Consider the following 20,976-nt stretch of genomic DNA (forward strand, 5'->3'; position numbering starts at 1 on the left):
AGGTTCTCAGGCGGTTTATGATGACCGTTGCTATGGTTACAGCGCTTGCTTTGAGGTGACATTCCCCGATCGGCAGCTTTGAACACGACCTCTCGGTTCAAATCACAACCGTTCCCCCCCCTCCCAAACGATGTTGAAAGACAAATCGGAGATTTAAACCTTTAAAATGTCGGTGCGACGATTCCTGGCCCACGGCCTGGAGCTCAGCCGCAAGGCTCTGCGCCTCGTCAGCCCCGCGGCCCGGGCCCGGACTCAGGCAGGCGCGGCCTTCGTGCGACCTTGGGCCCAGCAACCGCTCCAAGCCGGCCTACCCGCCCGTTACCGCTATTTCCGCCTGTCTTTGGGCGGCCTAGCGACTCAGCTTCAGCGCCGGGCGTCTCGGCAGCTCCACGGGCCAGGCGGAGCTTTGCTGGCCTTCGGCCTGGGCCTGGGCTTCATCGAGCAGCAGGTGGAGGAGGTGAGGACGAGCATCGCTGCCTGCGAGGAGATCCAGGTACAGCCAGAAAATAAAGACATTGTCTGAAAAGATAGATTAACGCCCCTGCGATATGCTGCTTTCCCGTTTTGCTCTTCCAACTTAAATTGTTGTCTCATGGCCACCTGATTTTCACCTACTTCATTACAGAAGATGGTATTGAAAACCAATCCGGGGGAGAAAGTGAGGACTGCAGATGCTGGAGATCAGTCAAAAAGAGTGGTGCTTGAACCACACCTGCATCCACTCTTCCCTCCTCCCCCACCCCCCATTCAAGGCCCCAAAGGATCCTTCCACATCTGGCAGAGATTTTCCTGCACCTCCACACATGTCACCTATTGTATCCGTTGCTCTCGATGTGTTCTCCTCTACATTGGGAAGACAGGATGCCAACCTGCGCGATGTTTCAGAGAACATTTCTGGGAGAGTTACTAAACAACCACCTGTGGCCAAACACTTCAACTCCCCCTCCCACTCCACCAAGGACATGCAAGTTTTGGGACTCCTCCACGGCCAGATTCCAGCCACCCAACGTCTGGTGAAAGAATGCCCCATCTTCCGCCTTGGCACCATCCAACCATACAGGATCAATGTTAATTTTACCAGTTTCCTCATCTCCCATCTCCCCTCTCCCCTCTTCCCCCACCCCCCCCCCCGCCCCATTATCCCAAATCTAATCCTCCAACTTGGCACCGGCCTCTTGAACTGTCCTACCTGTCCATCATCTTTCCCGCCCATCCACTCTACCCTCCACTCTGACCTAACACCACTACCCCCACCTTCATCTACCTATTGCATTTCCGCTACCTTTCCCTCCGGCCCCACCACCCTCCCATTTATCTGTCAACCCCCTTGGGCTTCCCTCACATTCCTGATGAAGAGCTTATTGCTCGAAACGACGACTCTCCTGCTCCTCAGATACTGCCTGACCGGCTGTGCTTTTCCACCACCACACTATTTGACTTGAAAGCCTATCTCTCAATTTTAGACTCAAAGCACCAATGAGTCACAGAGATGTACAGCACTGAAACAGACCTTTCGGTCCATGCTGACCAGATATCCTACTCTAGTCTAGTTCCATTTGCCAGCACCTGGCCCATATCCCTTTAAACCCTACCAATTCATATACCCATCCAGATGCCTTTTAAATGCTGTAATTGTACCAGCCTCTGGCACTTCCTCTGGCAGCTCATTCCATACATGCACCACTCTGTGTGTGAAAAAGTTTCCCCTTGGGTCCCTTTTATATAGAATCATAGAGATATTCAGCATGGAAACAGACCTTTTGGTCCAACCCGTTCATGCCGACCAGATACCCCAACCCAATCTAGTCCCACCTGCCAGCACCCGGCCCATATGCCTCCAAACCCTTCCTTATTCATATACCCATCCAGATGCCTTTTAAATGTTGCAATTGTACCAGCCTCCACCACTTCCTCTGGCAGCTCATTCCATAAACGTACCACCCTCTGCGTGAAAAGGTGACCTTTAGGTCTCTTTTATATTTTTTCCCCTCTCACCCTAAAGCCATATCCTTTAGTTCTGGGCTCCCCAACCCCGGGAAAAAACTTTGTCTATATATCCTAGGCATGCCCCTCGTGATTTTGTAAACCTCTATAAGGTCACGCCTCAGCCTCCAATGCTCCAGAGAAAACAGCCCCAGCCTGTTCAGCCTCTCCCTCCAGCTCAAATTCTCCAACCCTGGTAACATCCTCGTAAATCTTTTTTGAACCCTTTCAAGTTTCCCAACGTCTTTCCAATAGGAAGGAGACCAGAATTGCACGCAATATTCCAACAGTAGCCTAACCAATGCCCTGTACAGCCGCAATATGACCTCCCAACTCCAGTACTCAATACTCTGACCAATAAAGGAAAGCATACCAAATTACTTCTTCACTATCCTATCTACCTGTGACTTCACTTTCAAGGAGCCATATCCCTTGCACTCCAAGGTCTCTTTGTTCAGCAACACTCCCTAGGACCTTACCATAAGTGTATAAGTCCTGCTAAGATTTGCTTTCCCAAAATGCAGCACCTCACATATATCTAAATTAAAGTCCATCTGCCACTTCTCAGCCCATTGGCCCATCTGATCAAGATCCCATTGTAATCTGAGGTAACCTTCTTCGTTGTCCACTACACCTCCAATTTTGGTGTCATCTGCAAACTTACTAACTCTACCTCTTATGCTCGCATCCAAATCATTTACATAAATGATGAAAGTAGGGGACCCAGCACCGATCCTTGTGGCACTGCACTGGTCACAGGCCTCCAGTCTGAAAAACAACCCTCCACCACCCTCTGTCTTCTACCTTTGAGCCCATTCTGTATCCAAATGGTAGTTCTCCCTGTATTCCATGAGATCTAACCTTGCTAACCAGTCTCCCATGGGGAACCTTGTCAAATGCCTTACTGAATTTGACAATTCACATCTACCGCTCTGCCCTCATCAGTCCTCTTTGTTATTTCTTCAAAAAACTCAGTCAAGTTTGTGAGACATGATTTCCCATGCACAAAGCCATGTTGACTATCCCTAATCAGTCCTTGCCTTTCCAAATACATGTACATCCTGTCCCTCAGGATTCCCTCCAACAATATGTCCACCACTGACGTCAGGCTCACTGGTCGATAGTTCCCTGGCTTGTCCTTACCACCCTTCTTAAACAGTGGCACCACGTTAGCCAACCTCCAGTCTTCCGGCACCTCACCTGTGACTATTGATGATACAAATATCTCAGTAAGAAGCCCAGCTATCACTTCTCTAGCTTCCCACACAGTTCTAGGGTACACCTGATCAGGTCCTGGGGATTTATCCACTTTTATGCGTTTCAAGATATCCAGCATTTCCTCCTCTGTAATCTGGACATTTTGCAAGATGTCACCATCTATTTCCCTACAGTCGATATATTCCATATCCTTTTCCACATTAAATATTGATGCAAAATACTCATTTAGTATCTCTCCCATTTTCTGTGGCTCCACACATAGGCCACCTTGCTGATCTTTGAGGGGCCCTATTCTCTCCCTAGTTACCCTTTTGTCCTTAATGTATTTGTAAAAACCCTTTGGATTCTCCTTAATTCTATTTGCCAAAGCTATCTCATGTCCCCTTTTTGCCCTACTGATTTCTGTCTTAAGTATATTCCTACTCTCTTTATACTGTTGAAAGGATTCACTCAATCTATCCTGGCTATACTTGACATATGCTTCCTTCCTCTTCTTAACTAAACCCTCAATTTCTTTAGTTATCCAGCATTCCCTATACCTACCAGCCTTTCCTTTCACCCTAACAGGAATATACTCTCTCTGGACCTTTGTTATCTCATTTCTGAAGGCTCCCCATTTTCCAACCGTCTCTTTACCTGCGAACATCTGTGCCTCTCTCACCCTAAAGCGATGCCCTCTAGTTCTGGACTCACCCATTGCAGGGAAAAGACCTTGTCTATTTATCCTATCCATGGCCTTCATGATTTTATAAACCTCTGTAAGGTCACCCCTCAGCCTCTGATGGTCCAAGGAAAACAGTCCCAGCCTATTCAGCCTTTCCCTATAGCTCAAATCCTCCAACCCTAGCAACTTCGTTGTAAATCTTTTCTGAACCCTTACCAGTTTCACAACATCCTTCCGATAGGAAGGAGATCAGAATTGCATGCAATATTCCAAAAGTCACCTAACTGCAACATGACCTCCCCTACCCTTTTTTGACAAAACTTATTATGAACTCTAACAAACACCTGATGTAGTTTACCTGATTAAACTCCCTGTCAGTCTGGAAGTCACTAAATCTTGACATTGTCAGTTTTCATTTAAATTTTGATGGTCTAAGCTCTTTAGTCCATTATTAAATAGATGCTTGTACAACCATATCCCAATAATGACCCAGAAAAAATAAAGTGTTAGAAGATAAGGACATAGGAATACATAGGAGCAGGGATAGGTAATTCAATCCTTGAGCCTGTTCCACCATTTGATATGTTCATGGCTGATCTAATTTTGGCCTCAACTCTACTTTCCTGTCCCCTCTCCACAACCATATAAATGATTACTATTTCCTACTTAAATTTACTCGATGTCCCAGCATCCGTTGGACACTGGGATAGTGACTTCCACAGATTCACAATCCTTTGAAAGAAGTAATTTCCCCAAATCTTTGTTTAAATCTGCTACCTCTTATGCAACAGCTGTGATCCCTTGTTCTCGCCATACATTAGACATAAAATAGCTTACAGACCTTCTGTGAGCTTTAGTAATGAAAGTTTTGTGATGAGAAATGGACAACACAATCTCCTACAGAGAATTTGAGAACTGAAAGAACAGGAGAAGCACACAAAAGTTGACTTTTGTCAGGTTGAAGAATGAAACTTGCAAAGTTTGAATCAGGAAGTATAAGTTTTAATATTGAATTCACTGATTAGTTATATACAGAAAGTGAAAGATGACATTAAGATGCAGAGAGATAGCAAATACATGCGTTTTTTTAAAAATTCAGCAAAACGTTTCCTTATTTTAATATCAGATCTGATCTGTCATTATTTCTGATAGCCAATTGTAAATATGAACCGGTAGCTCAGCAGTGGACACACCTTTTGTAGAATTAAAGAACTGGGACGAAGTAAGATGCAATTGAGCAACAAAATCCACAAATAGCAAAGGTTCTGCTACATCAGTGAACATTGATTTGATTTGCTTGCTATAATTAACTTTCTACCCTGGGGGAAGTCATACTAATAACATTACAGGATATGGGGATATGGTATTTGTAGTAGATGATCAGCCATAATCTAGAATGGGCGCACAGATTTGAGGGACCTTATGTTTCCAAACATTGTACATTGTTATGAAATATAGGAATTTACTGCAATGTCAGTGTTTCTTCCTTCATTAGCTGACAACGAAGCCATGGTATCATAGTTTCCTACGCAAGTCCTGGTGAATAGCATTGTTCACTAGTGGTCAAGAATTTGGTGGATTTGTGCTAATGGCAGAGCTTTGTTTTTTGAACTAGTTCTACTCATTAAACTTAATGGAGGTTTGGTTCATTCATTATAAATACATTTTTAAAAAGTTCCAATTTTCATAAATGTGCACCTATTGGCATATATTTGGTTAGTTAATAAGAATTATTGTTGTATTATTTCCCTTTGCCAGACATTGTTTAAAAGGAAGAAAATTAAGTATGAAAATGCCATACCTTCATGCACCAGCGGCTATCGATTTGAAGATTACATGGTTGGATACAATATTGGAAAGGGGTGTAATGCAGCTGTGTACAAGGCCTTTATTCCTGAAGTGTCCACACCAAAAGCAAGTGATACAATCACAACAGAGGAGAAAACTGAAGAAGTTAACAGGCAGGAGAAGAGTGCAGCCATAGTTCAGTATGATTCTGGTGAGGATCCCGAATTAAGAAAGAACATGCTGATTGCACAGGAAAACCCAAGTTTGAGTTTTGTGATTTTGAAGAAAGAAACATTATTTGACTCACTGAGTGCTTGTGAAGGAGACACCAGCAACCCCCTGACAGCTTCTGTGGAAGACAGCAGCTACCCGCTGCCGGCTTTCGAGAAAGACACCAACTACCACCTGAGGGCACCTGCAGGAGATACCAGCTATCCACTTGCTTTAAAAATGCTTTGGAACATAAATGTAAGTCAGACATTAAAATGCACAGTGAAACTTTGTTGTGTGAGCCAGATGAAAGCTAACTAGGGTATGTGGCACAGGACTTACAGTTTGAATTTCTTCTGCTTTCATTAAGTTATGTGCAGGACTCTCAATTTAAAATACTTCTTGCTTCTCCTTACTGTAAAAAGAACATGCATTCTTTAACAATAAGTGTGTAACATCAGGATGAAACCAAAGCAAAACTATGTATCAAAATATTTACAGTAGATGAATGGAATCCCTATATAGACCCTAAATAATAATACATAAAACAAGTGACCATCAGAACTAACTATGTCTGATGTGCAGTAAGTGGAGGACTTAAAGTTTGCCAGTGCTATAGTGGTAACACTTCCCAAAATCATAGTCACATGGGTCATCGAGGGGTAATGGACTGTAGATGGTTGTGAAGATGTGTGTAATTGTATTTCTCTATCGTGTTTAAGCCTCTCCATGCCTTAAACTGGTGAAGACCTTTGCAATTTCCTTTTACATCAAAGTGTTGCTCAGCAGGAGAGGAGTACTAGAGATTAGTTTAGGAATTAGCATCTTGAATTTATTTGAATTTTGATCCAAAGGTTTTCTCGCCTAGAAAAGTTAGTACTGGCCGTTTTCTGAACTACCACCAGGTAGCTATCAGTGCCAAATTTGAGACATTTCTATACTTCTTGTTGATAGGTTTGACTCAATCACATTAGTTAACATTCAACACAGTTGTGAATGTGCTTTTGTCAGGTAAAATTACATGAACCAATCTGATATTATAGGAATGAATTGAAGAGAATTTTAAGGCTAACGTTTTGAGGATCCCTGAGTCGGCCATCGCTTGTCTCCTCAAGTTTTAAGCTTAGCAGTTCTGCAATAAAGTGAAATATTAAAATACTTAAAATGGAAAACATTTGAAAGCTGGCACTAGTGTTTTGCATGTTAACTTTTGCTGAATTCATTGCTTTGGAGCTTGAACTTTCTGTTGCAGGCAGGATCCTCCAGTGATGCAATACTAGCATCGATGGTTAAAGAGCTGGTTCCAACCATCCCGAATGCATTAACCGGAGAGTTTGGTGGAATAAAAGGGTTAGTCATGTATTCTGCACTTATTTGCTTAAATAGTTTGAATATCATAGGATAAGTGATTTGCAGATATAGTACAATTGATTTCAATACATTTGCTTGTCAGTTTTGCTTAATTCTTGTCTATTGCGTCATCGTGTATTGTGCTGTGTTCTAAAGGGAAGATAGTTATTGTCCACATCAAGCTAAATGAAAAGGTTAATTCAATTGAAAGAAAAATAGAAACACTGCTGATAACAAAACCACACCAAGCAACAATAGGTTACTGAAAAACAGTTGGAGCTACGAAAGGAAGCTTGCAAGGGATCTTTATAACTAACAATATGTTTCTAATAAACATGCTGAAAAAGTATGGCTAAAGGGAATCTGAGTCTGTTAATTAAAGATGGCGAATACATTATATTGGATAACAAAGAAATACATGTTAAATTACTACTTTGTATTGTTTTACTGTGACGATAGTATGGCTTTATGAGATGTATTTTGATGAGTGGTCTACTTCAAGTTAATAAAGTAAATAGTTTGTGAGGCTTTGTTTTTTTTAAGTTAGAACAATAGAATAAGCCTGAATGGGTGGGGTCAGGCTCCCACAGAACCAGGATTTCTAGTTTTCAGCAGTTGCTCAGGTTTTGAAGCTGGGTGTTTTTCTTCTCCCTATTACAGCTAAAAGCTTGGCTTCTCTTCCTGCTGCTAGAATTGTATGTAAGACAATATAATTTATTGACTTTGCCTTTGCCAAAGGTGTGCTTATGGGATGTTACAATATTGGATCAGTTATGAGTAGTTTATTATTTTAAACATTTTGACAGAGTGCCAATTCTTTTATTTTATTTTTATTTTGTCTGTATTTTAACTATAAGATATAAATAAAGCCTGGTAATTTGACCAATCGAATTGCATCCGGAATGCAATGCCTGGCACTTGACTTTAAAAAAGGAAAAGTTCAGGTCTAGGCTATCTCCTTAAGATGTTTCGAGGAGGTTTAGTCTGGTCCATAACATTAAATGAAGGAAGCAAACAAAATATACAGAGTAGAAGGAAACATAGTATTAATAGATTTGGCATATTTTTTAAAATAGCAGTGGAGAAAATAATGGGATTCAAGTTAGGCAGGTCCCAGAATCTGGTTTCCACAGCAGCATTTTGGCAGGAATAGTGCAGAAAACTGTATGCTCATCAATTTAACACCAATAGTAGCAAGGTTACTGGTTATATTGTCAGAAACAGGAGTGAGTAAGCATTTTTAATTAAAATAATTTAAGGGAGTTATAGAATCGTAGAATATGGGAGGCCATTCAGACCATCGATTGTGACCCTGCTAGTTGAAGAGTAATCCAAATAGTTCAACTCTTCTGATCATTCCCCATTTAGATAACCACATTCTCACACCACTGAAAGCTAACATAGAGAACAAAATAGTAATCAATAACACCAATGGAATGTTGTTTGTTCCCTCCAGGGGCTTTAAATTTTAAAAATTGGAAATTGACTATAAAGATATTTGATCAAACCCAGTGAAGTGTACTGATTCGGTTTTGGGTACAGACCTTCAAAAATGATATGCTGAGATAATAGTACCAGGGCTTGACAGATTAGAGTGAGAACAAAGTTATATAAATATTGTTTGTATTCCCTTGAGTTTAGAAGGCTGATGGATGATTTAAGCAAGGCCTTTCAATTATCATTGAATTGCTGCAAACAATACAGCGCAGAATGAGGGCTTTGGGCCATTGCACCTGTGCTTTTAATGAGGTATTAACATAGTCCCAGTTTCATTCCCATCTCCAAAGCCCTACGAAACTTTCCCCTTCAAGTAATTGTTCAATTCTCCTTTGAAAATTACTACTGTATCTTCCTACATCACCGTAAGTGTCCAAAAAGTCGATGTGATGCATCTAGTGAGTGGGGGAAGAGAGTTAGCATGCTTTGAGCTTTGTGTTGGTTTGATTCTCATTTTCAGTCTCCAAGCAGATTAGCAGCAATATAAAATAACGAGCTAAATGAAGAAGCCTCTCCATCAGCAAGCTCTCAGCTATGTCACCTCATGGCGAGACATGGAAGCTGGCTCCCTTATGTGTCCAGGCTGGTGTCTGGGGCAAACCTACTCCAGGTTTGTCTGGCATGTATTGTGTGCAGACCCAGCAGCGTGTGGATGTGCCCAGGTCTTCATATACCAGACTCCCAACTAAAGTTAAATAGCTCAACTGCCTTGTGTATACCTCAAAATATGAAGTGGAGCCTAAGGTAGACCTGGTGTCTAAACATTTTAGCAATTCCTGTAAATAAGCTTGTGCTAAAAGTAATGGTTTGCATTGCTTTGAAGGCAAGTGGAGAGTTCAAGAGAGGGATCCTTAAAATTTGGGCAGCTCAGGATGATATTCCAGTTTCACTGCGTGGTTTTGACCCTTTTATGCGATGAATTCCACATCTCCATTACAAGGGGTGGTGGAAATTTAAACACCCTTCCCCAAAATGATATAGGGTAAATTGTCATTTTCAAGACAATTGATAGATTTGTGTTGATCAAGTATCCCACGGAATATGGAACAACATGGATAATTGGAGATGAGAAACAGATCGACCACGATTCAGTGAAATGATTAAACTGCTTAATGGGTTGAAATATCTGCACCAGTTCCTCTGTTTCCTATAATATGAAAGAGTGGCCTCTTATCTCATGTTTACAGCTCTGATAGAAATTCTGCACTGTCACAGTGAATCTGCTTCTTAATGCTGTAACATAGCATGCTGACATACCATGCTATACCAGTGTTGGAGCTGCACCACCGTATTGGAGTGTAGCAACAATTTCAATTGAAATCATGTGATGTTTTCTTATAAACTGCATATAGTGAGGAAGACTATCAAATTGCATGAATTTTCCACTGAAGTGTTCTTTGCTTCATAATTTTTCCCCCACTACTTTTGACTGGATCCTATATTCTTAACAGAAAAAAGATAAAACCACATCCAAACATCATTCAGATTGTCCGGGCTTTTGTAGACAATGTTCCACTCTTGCCTGGAGCTTGGTTGGAGTATCCTGATGTGCTACCAACTAGACTGAATCCTCATGGCTTGGGACACAGCTGCACTCTCTTTCTGGTAATGAAGAGGTAAGCAGTTCAGGCACTGAAAGGTATGAAGAGCCAGGGCCGAATGGCTTACTCCTGCACCTATTATCTATCTGTCGTGCTTGTGGGGGGGGGGGGGGGGGGGCTTGTGAGAGAAGTGTGAATTGAGAGGGGCACAGCCATGAGCTACAGATGGTACCGTATATGCTCATTTAGATACTTTTAAAGGTTCAATTTGTAGGGTCGACTGACACTAGTTTTGAGGGGCTGACATTCATGCTGCTGTTCCAAAAACTGCAAAATCACACCGTTCAACCTAGTCATGGCCATATAATGGCACACTTAAAATGAAACATTTATTACATTTTGAATGTATAAGTGTCTTGAACTTTCCCACCAAATTCTTCTGTTTCCCTCCCATTTAATCTTGTATGTAATGAACCTCGGCAATATTAACAAATCTGTCAAAGAATTAAAAATATATGTAGCTGATATATCTCATTTTTATTCAGATATAATGGCACAATTAAAATTATTAACTTTTTTAATGATATTAACTTTTAGATGTATAGTGAACAAATTGCGATAAGTACCGATCGACTTAGTAGCGGTCTGAATGAATGAATGTGCTGTAGTAAACCAATTGGGCCAAGTAGAGTTATGAATAAATGAATGAATAGAGACGCAATACGGTAAACAAAAAGCAATGAGTAGCCTTACTGGTATGAATGAAGGAATGCTATTTTGTTTAAGTGGCTTAATGGGAACATGTAGTTTACCTTGTACAAGGTTTACAATGCAATATAATAGGGTTGACCTTCACATGAGAAATGTGGAAAAATACAAGATTTTTTGGTCAAAAATAAGGGGTCGACTTTTAGTCATAGAGATGTACAGCATGGAAACAGACCCTTCAGTCCAACTTGTCCATGCCGACCAGATATCTCAACTCAATCTAGTTCCACCTGCCAGCACCTGATCCATATCCCTCAAAACCTTTCCTATTCATGTACCCATCCAGATACATTTTAAATGTTGCAATTGTACCCACCTCCACCACTTCCTCGGGCAGCTCATACACGTACCACCCTCTGTGTGAAAAAGTTGCCCCTTTTACATCTTTCCTCTCTCACCCAAACCTCTGCCCTCTAGTTCTGGACTCCCCCATCCCAGGGAAAATACTTTGTCTATTTATCCTATCCATGCCCCTCATGATTTTATAAACCTCTATAAGGTCACCCCTCAGCCTCCAACGCTCCAGGGAAGATAACCCCAGCCTGTTCAACCTCTCCCTATAGCTCAAATCCTCCAACCCTGGCAACATCCTACATGAGATTGACTTTTACACGAGTGTATACGGTAAATTAAAAGCATTACTGAATTATGAATATTTGATTTTTAAAAAATCTTGGGGCCAATTAATGCTACAAATTTTGTTATTGTGTGGAAATAAAGACCCCTCATGATCTTAAACATCTATGAAATCTCCTTTTAGCCACCTTCTGTCTAAGGAAGACAGTCCTAACCTCTCCAACTTTGCATCATAACTGATGTGTATTATCCCTGGAACCATTCTGCTAAACCTTTTCTGCGCTGTTTACAATGTTTCACATGCGTCCTACAGGCTACCCAGGACTGTACACTAGTGGAGCTGAGATCTAACCAGTCTCTTATTTAAGTTCATCGTTGTACCCTGTGCGCCTATTTGTGAAGCCTGTAACATTTTACACTTTATTAATAGCTGTGTCTACCTGCCTGCCATCTTTAATTACATACACACACACCCAGGTCTCTCTGTTTCTGCACATCTTTTAGTATAGCACCGTTTAGTTTATACTGTCTGTACATGTTGTTTGTACCAAAGGGTATTAACTCATGCTTCTCCATGTTAAACTTCATATGCTAATTATCTGCCCACTCAAAGAACAGTTCTAGACTACCCTCCCTTCAGGTTATAATTCTCCCAAGATTTGTGTTTGTAAACTTCAAATTATCCCCTAGATAATTTTTATATGGGGAACTCTACTACAAACCTTCTTCCACCCTAAAACATTACACATCAATCAATACTGTCTGTTCTGTATCCCTCAGGCAATTTTATATTCCTGTTACCACTGTTCCTTTTATTTCATAATCTATAAATTGCCTCACCGGCTTGGAGTGTGGTACTGTTTTGAATGCCTTTTAGAATCTAATGTGGAAAGGGTAGGGATGAGAAAAGACACCATTCCAGACAATGGCATTTGACCATGTGAGCCTTAGAATCACTTTTGCAAGTGTTGTTGCTTTTTTTTAAAAAAGTGATGCATTGCATTTGAATATCTTTTTTGTCAGCTATTTAACCTCCCCTTTTTGGCAGGACAAAATGCAGGGCTAACAGTTGTGTGTTTTCTGCCTTAGCTATCCATGCACCTTGCAGCAGTACCTACAGGTCTGTATCCCTAATAAACAATGTGCTACTGTGATGATTCTTCAGTTGCTGGAGGGAGTGGATCATTTGGTTCAACATGGGATTGCACACAGAGATCTGAAGTCTGATAATATTCTGGTGGAATTTGACTCAGGTGATTGTACAGATTGGGGGATGGGGTGGCAAGGAAGAGCTTGCAAGCTGTAATTAATATTTAGATTTTTAAAAGTGGATTGAACTGCATGCATAAATCACTTATTCAGATAGAAGTATTAGACATAATCCAGCAGAATTAAGTAAGTGAGGATTTGTGCAGAATTCCAGTTTTAAGCTCCAGGATTCTTTGCAGAACAAAGTCCCAGGTCAGCATTTACACAATATATCATGTCTTTGCTTTTTCTAAAAATGTGCAATGGAATGGCTTGCAGACATAATTTCATGTAGGTCATGTTTTGCAATACTCAGTACTATCTTTCTAATTTATTTGGTATTTATTTTTAACAAATTTAATTGTATGAAAAATACCTAATTTTCACTTTGTTGCATTGCTAGCCTCAATTGTAGAATTAAGACCTAATGATGAAACAAGTATAAATGTAATTTTATTTTTCTGCACTGTTTAGGTGGCTGCCCCCGTTTGGTGATCACTGATTTTGGTTGCTGTCTGGCCGAAGAATCTCTGGGGTTGAAGCTTCCCTTTACCAGTAATGAGGTCAACCGGGGAGGAAATATCTGCCTAATGGCTCCTGAGGTAAGTGAACTTCAAAGAAAGGAAAGGCATGTGAAGCGATTACTTGTACACAGTTATATAAAACAAAGAACTGCAGATGCTGGAGATCTGAAACAATAATAGAAATTGTGGACAAATCTCAGCAGATCTGGCAGCATCTGTGGAAAGAAAGCAGAGTCAACGTTTCAGGTCCAGTGTCTCTTCATTAGAACTTGTACACAGTTAATGTTTGCATGGGACATATTTGTTTGTAATTGCAATCAGAAGACTGGCTTGTTAGCGTACCATATCTTAAGCTTAATCGTTATTCCTGCACTTTCCAGATTTCTGCAGCAATCCCTGGACCCAGAGTCACAATTGATTACAGCAAATCAGATGCCTGGTCAGTGGGTACATTGGCCTATGAGATCCTGGGTCTTCGTAATCCATTTTATGGATGTGGAGTGGATTACCTGGAGAGCAGGAACTATCAAGAGGATAAGCTGCCACCTCTGCCAGGCTCCATTCACAGAGATGTGAGGCTGGTGGTGAAACTTCTGTTATGCAGAGATCCTAAGAGGGTGAGTGCAGCAGCAATAATTGAAACTGCTCATTGGCTTGAAATTAAAAGATTCTTTTGTAAACACCCTTGGAACATCACATGCGTCTTGTTTTTTGTATGTACAAAATTGTTAGGCAGGTGGTTCATCAAGCCCAACCCACGCTATTGTTGTGCAGAATTACTAATACCAGATATGTGCTCTCCATAACCCCCTTCCCCACAACCTTCCAGGTGTGTAATCTCCTGGGAGAAAAATAATCCAGAGTAAATGAGAAAACAAAATTCTGAGAAATAACTCCCACTAGATTCCAGATCTGTAGCATGTTTAACCTTATAGCACATTATTTGCATAGCTGCTAAAGAGAGCATAAGTATTTACTTGAATTTGCTAATTTAAAATGAAGCAAAGGATGTGCCTTTATTCCTGCACCAATGCTAGTCACACATTTGGTTAGTTAATATCCCTTTGCACCTTGTAGCAACCTGCAACTCTCCTATTTTGAAAGTTTTTCCATCTCCGTTGCTGAAAAATAAATGACTTCCTGAAGCACAGGTTTAGAAACAGGTTACCTGTCTATTCATCACTTGTGAGCCCTAAGCAGTGAATGATAACAAACCTATTTGAATAAACAATGTCATAGCCACCCCAAACCTGATCCTCTTGTTGCCTAATGTCTATACAGCAGGGGATACTGATCTTGAGGCCAATTGTGGTGCCCAAATTCCTACTCGGACTGAGGTAGCTGCTTTGGCATCAATAGGCAAGCTTTCTTCCAATATGGAAGATTGAATCTGGTGATTAGATCAAAATTAATATGTTTGGCACATGTATTATACTGAAAGATTCTCGGGGATTTGAGGGAGAGTGGGTGGAAAAGAGGAGTTGCAGCTCAGGATCAACTAATTATATTGACAGGTGGAGCAGGCTATATAGTGTTGACCTCTTATTTCTTGAGTTCTTGTTCTTGCCCATTGTTTCAAAACTTAATGTTGTGTAGGTGTCTTCCACCCAGCAGGGCCTCACTCAATTATCGCTGAAAATGAAGATGAGAATCTTGAAATAAAAACAGAAAATATTGGAAACATTTAGCAGGTCAGGCAGTAACTGTGGATAGAGGTACATAGCTAGCATTTCAAGTTGTGATGATATTTTAATTTCTGACTCTCTGCAGCAGACGGAATCGACACACCTTGTAGTAAAGATTTTCTTCTCCTATGCTACATCTTATAAGAACTGTTGAAGACTTTTTCCTGTTTTTAGCATCTGATACTAAGGCTGAATATACTGTCCCATTCCCAACACAGCTAATATCAGCTAAAAGTGCAGATTTTATCAACTGTGAATCTGTACAAGATAGAAATAAGCATTCTTTTTTCTTTCTACTCACAGCGTCTGTCAGCGAGAGTTGCTGCAGACATGCTTCATCTACACCTGTGGGGGCCAGAACTCCTTGCCTCATCGCAGATTACTGTGGAGAATGTTTTCAGTTGGCTTCGGTACCAGACTCTGCTAACCCTCCTGCAGGTTTCAATGAGTCAGAAATTACCTGTGGAGACCGAACTAAAGAGAAGCTTCTTGGCAAATCTTAACTTTGAAGAACTAAAGCTGGGACTGGATCTGCTGCTCCATGGGAAGACCTGAATGAGTTCACATCAATCAATAAAACACTCAGTTTGAAAACAGAATTTGGTGAAATCACTGCTACTAATTAGGGACTAGGAATAAAACTATGCACTTAGTTTGTAATTTAAGTAGATGAGTAAAATTCAAGGTGTTTGGGACATATCCTGACACAGCAGTTAATAAACTAATACGTGATACCATACTTCGCCACACAGTACTTCACTGATAGTGAGGAGAAAGAAACAATTAGCTTTTCTGGATCTGAAACAGCTGATAAATAAATACAAGAATATTGTGATTAATCTTGTATTTAACCTATAACTTTACTGACCATGCCAATTTGAAATGAAGGTCACTGGCCTATGACTTGTGTTTCTTGCATAATTCCGTACTTTGACATTTAACGCTGGAACTCAGCACTTATAGTGAACAGTAGAAACCTGGATGATAATCTGAGGTCCACAGTGCATGGCACCGAAGGTTGTAAAATGTATGAGGAGAATTAAAACAAATTATGTAGTGATAGGTTACACAAAGTGTAGGTTTTCAACACATGTAGATTGTCAGAGCAATGGGAGAAAGAGAGGGTGCAAAGACTTCTAGATTTGAGATTTTTTTGGGGGGAGAAATAAATTTGTGGATTTAGGAAGTATTAATCCTGTGGGCAGGTTTTGTTTGTCATTGCAGGTTCCATTTTGGGAAGAAGTCTTGGAAATAATTGGAACGTTTTTCTGTAGTTTGTGGTTACCTTGCAGTTATATTAGGTACTGAGCTAATTAACTAGCCATTCACATTGATGCACAGTTATGTTTTCAGTCTGCGTTTACAATATGGGCCTGTTTAAAGTTACTTAAATAAACAGTACCACTTGAAATTTGAACCTTTGATCTTTCTTCATTGACATCAACTCTTTCTTCTTGCTCTTCTATAAATCATTAATATCCAGCACTCTGATCTCTCATGAATCAACATCAGCAATTTAAAGTTTGAAAGAATCATATTGGATTCAAAATGTTAATTCTGTTTCTCTCTCCATAGATGTTAACAGACCTCCTGAGGTTCTCCAGCACTTTGGTTTTTTTCAGCAATTCAAATATGTTTTCGGATGTGAAGTAAACTTCAAAAATACTGTCAGGATTGATTCTTCACAACATTGGAAGTTTGATATCATCAGATGTTCCAACAATAAGCTGAAACACACAAGATTCTGAAGGGACATTGTAGATACTGAGAAGCTGTTATCTCTGGCTGGGGAATCTAGAACATGGGTACAATCTCAGGATGAGGAATTGATCACTTAGAACTGTGATGAGAAATTTCTTCATTCAATGGGTTGAGGATATCTGGAATTTTCAGCCTCCGAGAGTTGTGGATGCACCATCATTGTCTTTCTCAACTTTCATTAAGTTAAGATTTTTGGTCTCAGAATCAAGGGATTTAGGAAATAAGAGGGAAAGTAAGAGTTGCAGCTGGAAGTGAACTACAACCATATTGAATGATGAAATGGACTTAAGCGCTTTAACGGTCTTCTGCTCTTACTTTCTGATGAATCCACTATTTATTTAGCATTTATACTAACCACCCATCATTCAATTCCCTTTCAGACATTTCTCATTGTTTTAATGCTTAGGTGGGCTTCTTTGACAACTGTTATATTTTCACCTTTCAAACTTCATACCCTATAATCTTATAACCTTCTTGTGTTCCATAGGTCTGAGTTCAAAATTTTGAAGATTAGATTCCCTACAGTGTGGAAACAGGCCCTTCAACCCAATAAGTCCACACCAACCTTCTACAGAGTAACCCACCCAGACCCATTTCTCCTCCGACGAATGCACCTAAATCTATGGTGTGTGTTATACCAAATGGGCAGTTTAAGCATGGCCAGTTCACCTGGCCTGCATGAGGACCCATACAGGTACCAGGACAATGTGCAAACTCCACACAGACAATTGGCTGAGGCTAGAAGTGAACCTGGGACCCTGGTGCTGTGAGGCAGCAGTGCTAACCACTGAGCCACCATGAAATTTTAAAATGTTCCTGTGATTTTCATATCTCCACAATGTCACTTCCCACGTTGCATTCATTTTCAAGATCCATCTCTTTAACCAGGTTTTTGATTCATCCTTGTAAAGTGGTGTGAGATATCAATGCAAAACAACTGTTTTTTCCCCTGTCTGCATACAGATAGTGGTTAATAGGATGTGAGATTCCTAAGTCACTGATAGCCCTGATTCATCCATTTTCCCAATCAAATTCTCCATGGAGACCTCCAACTCAGCACCGCCCTCTTGAACTGTCCTACATGTCCATTTTCCTTCCTACCTACCCACTCCACCCTCCTCTCCGACCTATCACCATCACCCCCAACCTTCATCTACCTATTACATTCCTAGCTACCTTCCCCCAGCCCCATCCCCCTCCCCCTCCCATTTGTCTCTCTGCTCTCTTGCCGGCCCTTCCTCACATTCCTGATGAAGAGCTTATGCTCGAAACAACGACTCTCCTGCTCCTCGGAGGCAGCCTTGGAGGTTGTGCTTTTCCAGCGTCACATGTTTAGATCCATATGGAATGAGGTTTGGAAAATAATCATGGGGAAGCAGGATATGGTAAAGGAGATAAAATAAATACTTTGCACCAATCTTCAGAATAGAAAACATTACAGTCCGTTCTTGGGTTGCCGATGGGTTTCATCTGGAACCATTCACAAGTCGATCAATAAGCAGAACACAATGAAGGACGATGTAAAGTAGCTGTTCAAAAGTACGAGAAACAATGTTGGGTTGTTAAAATTATACCCCTGTATGGGATTGCGATCATAAGTATCAATATTCATTAAGTATTGGACACCCTGTAATTGCACTCCAAGAATATTAAATACTCAAGAAAAAATAAATACAATAAGTGTCACTAGAGAAAAGGTGCTAGATAAACTAATAGGCTTAAAGACTGATAAATCCTTTGAATTTGATAGGATGCATCCTGGGATATTAAAGTAAATAGCTACAGAGGTATTGGATGCATTGGTAATAATCTTCCAAGAATTCTTAGATTCTTGAAAAATTCCAGAGAATTTGAAAACTGCCAATATAGCAACTTTATATGTAAAGGGAAGGTGACAACAAAAGGTATTTATGGACCAGTTAGCTTAATGTCTGCTATTGAGCAAATGTTAACAGTTTCTTGTAAAGGATGTAATAGCAGAGCATTTAAAAGTATGTGACATGATCAAGTAAAGTCAGAGTCATACAGCACAAATACAAACCCTTTTGACCAAATCATCTGTGCTGACCCGACATCCCAATCTGACCCAATCACATTTGCCAACATTTGGACCATATCTCTTTAAACCCTTCTTACTTATATACCCATCCAGATGCCTTTTAAATGTTGTAAATGTTCTCACCTCCACCACTTCCTCCGGTGCTTATTCCATAGATGCACCACCCTCGTTGTGAAAAAGTTACCCCTCAGATCCTTTTGAAATATTTCCCCTCTCATGGTAAACCTATGCCCTCTAGTTTTAGACTCCCCTGACCTTGGCTATTCACCCTATCCATGCCCCTCATGATTTAATAAACCTCTATAAGGTCACCCCTCAGCCTCTGACTCCCTGGGGAAAAAAGCCCCAGTTTGTTCGGCCTGTCCCTGTAACATAATCTAGTACCAGCAATATCATTGTAAGTCTTTTCTGCACCCTCTTAACTTTAACAACATTCTTCCTATGGAGGGTCAGCATAGGGGAATAATGCCAAACAAATTTACTAGGATTCTTTGAGGAAATACTAGGTAGGATAAATAAAAGCGAAGCTGTTGCTGTTATATACTCGTGTAAAAGTTGAATTTTTTGACTTTCAAGGTTAATTTTATGGGGTCAACTATTACATGGATACTACTTTTGAGGGGTTGAAAGTCATACTACAGTTCAAAATACCGTATAATTTCACTGTTCGATTCTCCAGCATGTTGAGAATAATAGACACTGCATACATGTTTGCCATGCATGATAACTTGCAGCCTTCCTTCTGCCAATTTCTGATTACAAACTGGTGAAACTGTAATGTCTTATCTCCGAGTTCAGCAGTCTTTTGTGCAGTCTTAGTTGTCTGCCAAAGTGCTAAGTCATGCCTTCACATGAACCTTGTGTGCCTTAAAATCTGAAATTCCATCCTTCTTTGATTTGTTTTGTGCATGGATTCGGATGGCTTCATGACTAACACATTTTCATTTTGATGATTTTCAAGTACCCACTCAGCAACTTTTTCCCTCCAATTGCAGCCACTTGCTAGGTTTATCTCTGTTGGCACACTTGCATTTTGGCATTGTCTGAAGTTGGTTCCAGACCTTTCTCCAGTTTATCACCAGTTTCTCCGAAACACAAAATTCTCTTGCTGCTCCACAGTTATTTGTCTTCTCTGCAATTTCAATAACTCTCAGTTTAAATACTGCTGCGTATGTTTTTGTTTTTTCTGGAGGGAATTTTTACACAAAATGATGAAGAACTTTCAAAACCTGAACTGGGTACACACCTGTATTCCATGAGTGCAACAGGGGAACTTATCTCAGCTGAGCTGCACACAAAGGGAAGTCATCACCTGACTGTGACCTGATGCATCTTAAACTTTTGCACCAAGTTGGTGTCAACTGTACATAAAAACACATAATAGCATGCAAAAAAGTTCATTTCCTCATCATAACATTTATGTACAGAATAATAATAACAATAATAAGGGGCGGCACAGTGGTTAGCACTGCTGCCTCACAGCGCCAGGGACCCGGGTTCAATTCCCGCCTCAGGTGACTGACTGTGTAGAGTTTGCACATTCTTCCCGTGTCTGTGTGGGTTTCCTCCGGGTGCTCCGGTTTCCTCCCACAGTCCAAAAATGGGCAAGTTAGGTGAATTGGCTGAGCTAAATTGCCCGTAGTGTTAGGTGAAGGGGTAAATGTAGGAGAATAGGGTCTGGGTGGGTTGCTCTGCGGAGGGTTGGTGTGGAGTTGTTGGGCCGAAGGGCCTGTTTCCACACTGTATCTAATCTAAATACCTTGACTCACAAATGTTGATCTGGTTCACTTTTATATGAGATCGACTTTTACTTGAGTATATACAGTATTTGGAATTTCATCAAGGTGTTTGATATCTCATACTAGGCTACTTAATAAGGTAAGGGCCCGTGATGTTAGAGGTAGTTTATTATCATGGAAAGAGGATTGGCTAGCTAGTAAATGTCAGAGTTGGGATAAGGGGGGATTTTCGGGATAATACCATATCAAGGATCAGTGTTGCAGCCACAATTATTTGCAAAACACATTTTAATTACTTGGACGAAAAAGTGAATGTCCTCTAGGCAGCTTTGCGGATGACACAAAAATAAGTGGGAAGGCAAGTG

At 40.6% G+C, this 20,976-nt stretch overlaps 1 protein-coding gene across 1 annotated transcript; it reads left to right on the forward strand.

Moving 5' to 3' along the window:
• Positions 1-12: 12 nt before the first annotated feature.
• pink1 (PTEN induced kinase 1) lies at positions 13-16,469 on the forward strand. Its single transcript, XM_072586527.1, has 8 exons — positions 13-493; positions 5,624-6,121; positions 7,116-7,213; positions 10,162-10,326; positions 12,685-12,848; positions 13,318-13,445; positions 13,748-13,984; positions 15,356-16,469. Exons 1-8 carry the CDS (start codon positions 167-169, stop codon positions 15,605-15,607), a joined length of 1,869 nt encoding a protein of 622 aa, XP_072442628.1. The 5' UTR covers positions 13-166; the 3' UTR covers positions 15,608-16,469.
• Positions 16,470-20,976: the final 4,507 nt, after the last annotated feature.

This window comes from Chiloscyllium punctatum, chromosome 16, assembly GCF_047496795.1.
Source record: "Chiloscyllium punctatum isolate Juve2018m chromosome 16, sChiPun1.3, whole genome shotgun sequence".
NCBI lineage: Eukaryota > Metazoa > Chordata > Chondrichthyes > Orectolobiformes > Hemiscylliidae > Chiloscyllium > Chiloscyllium punctatum.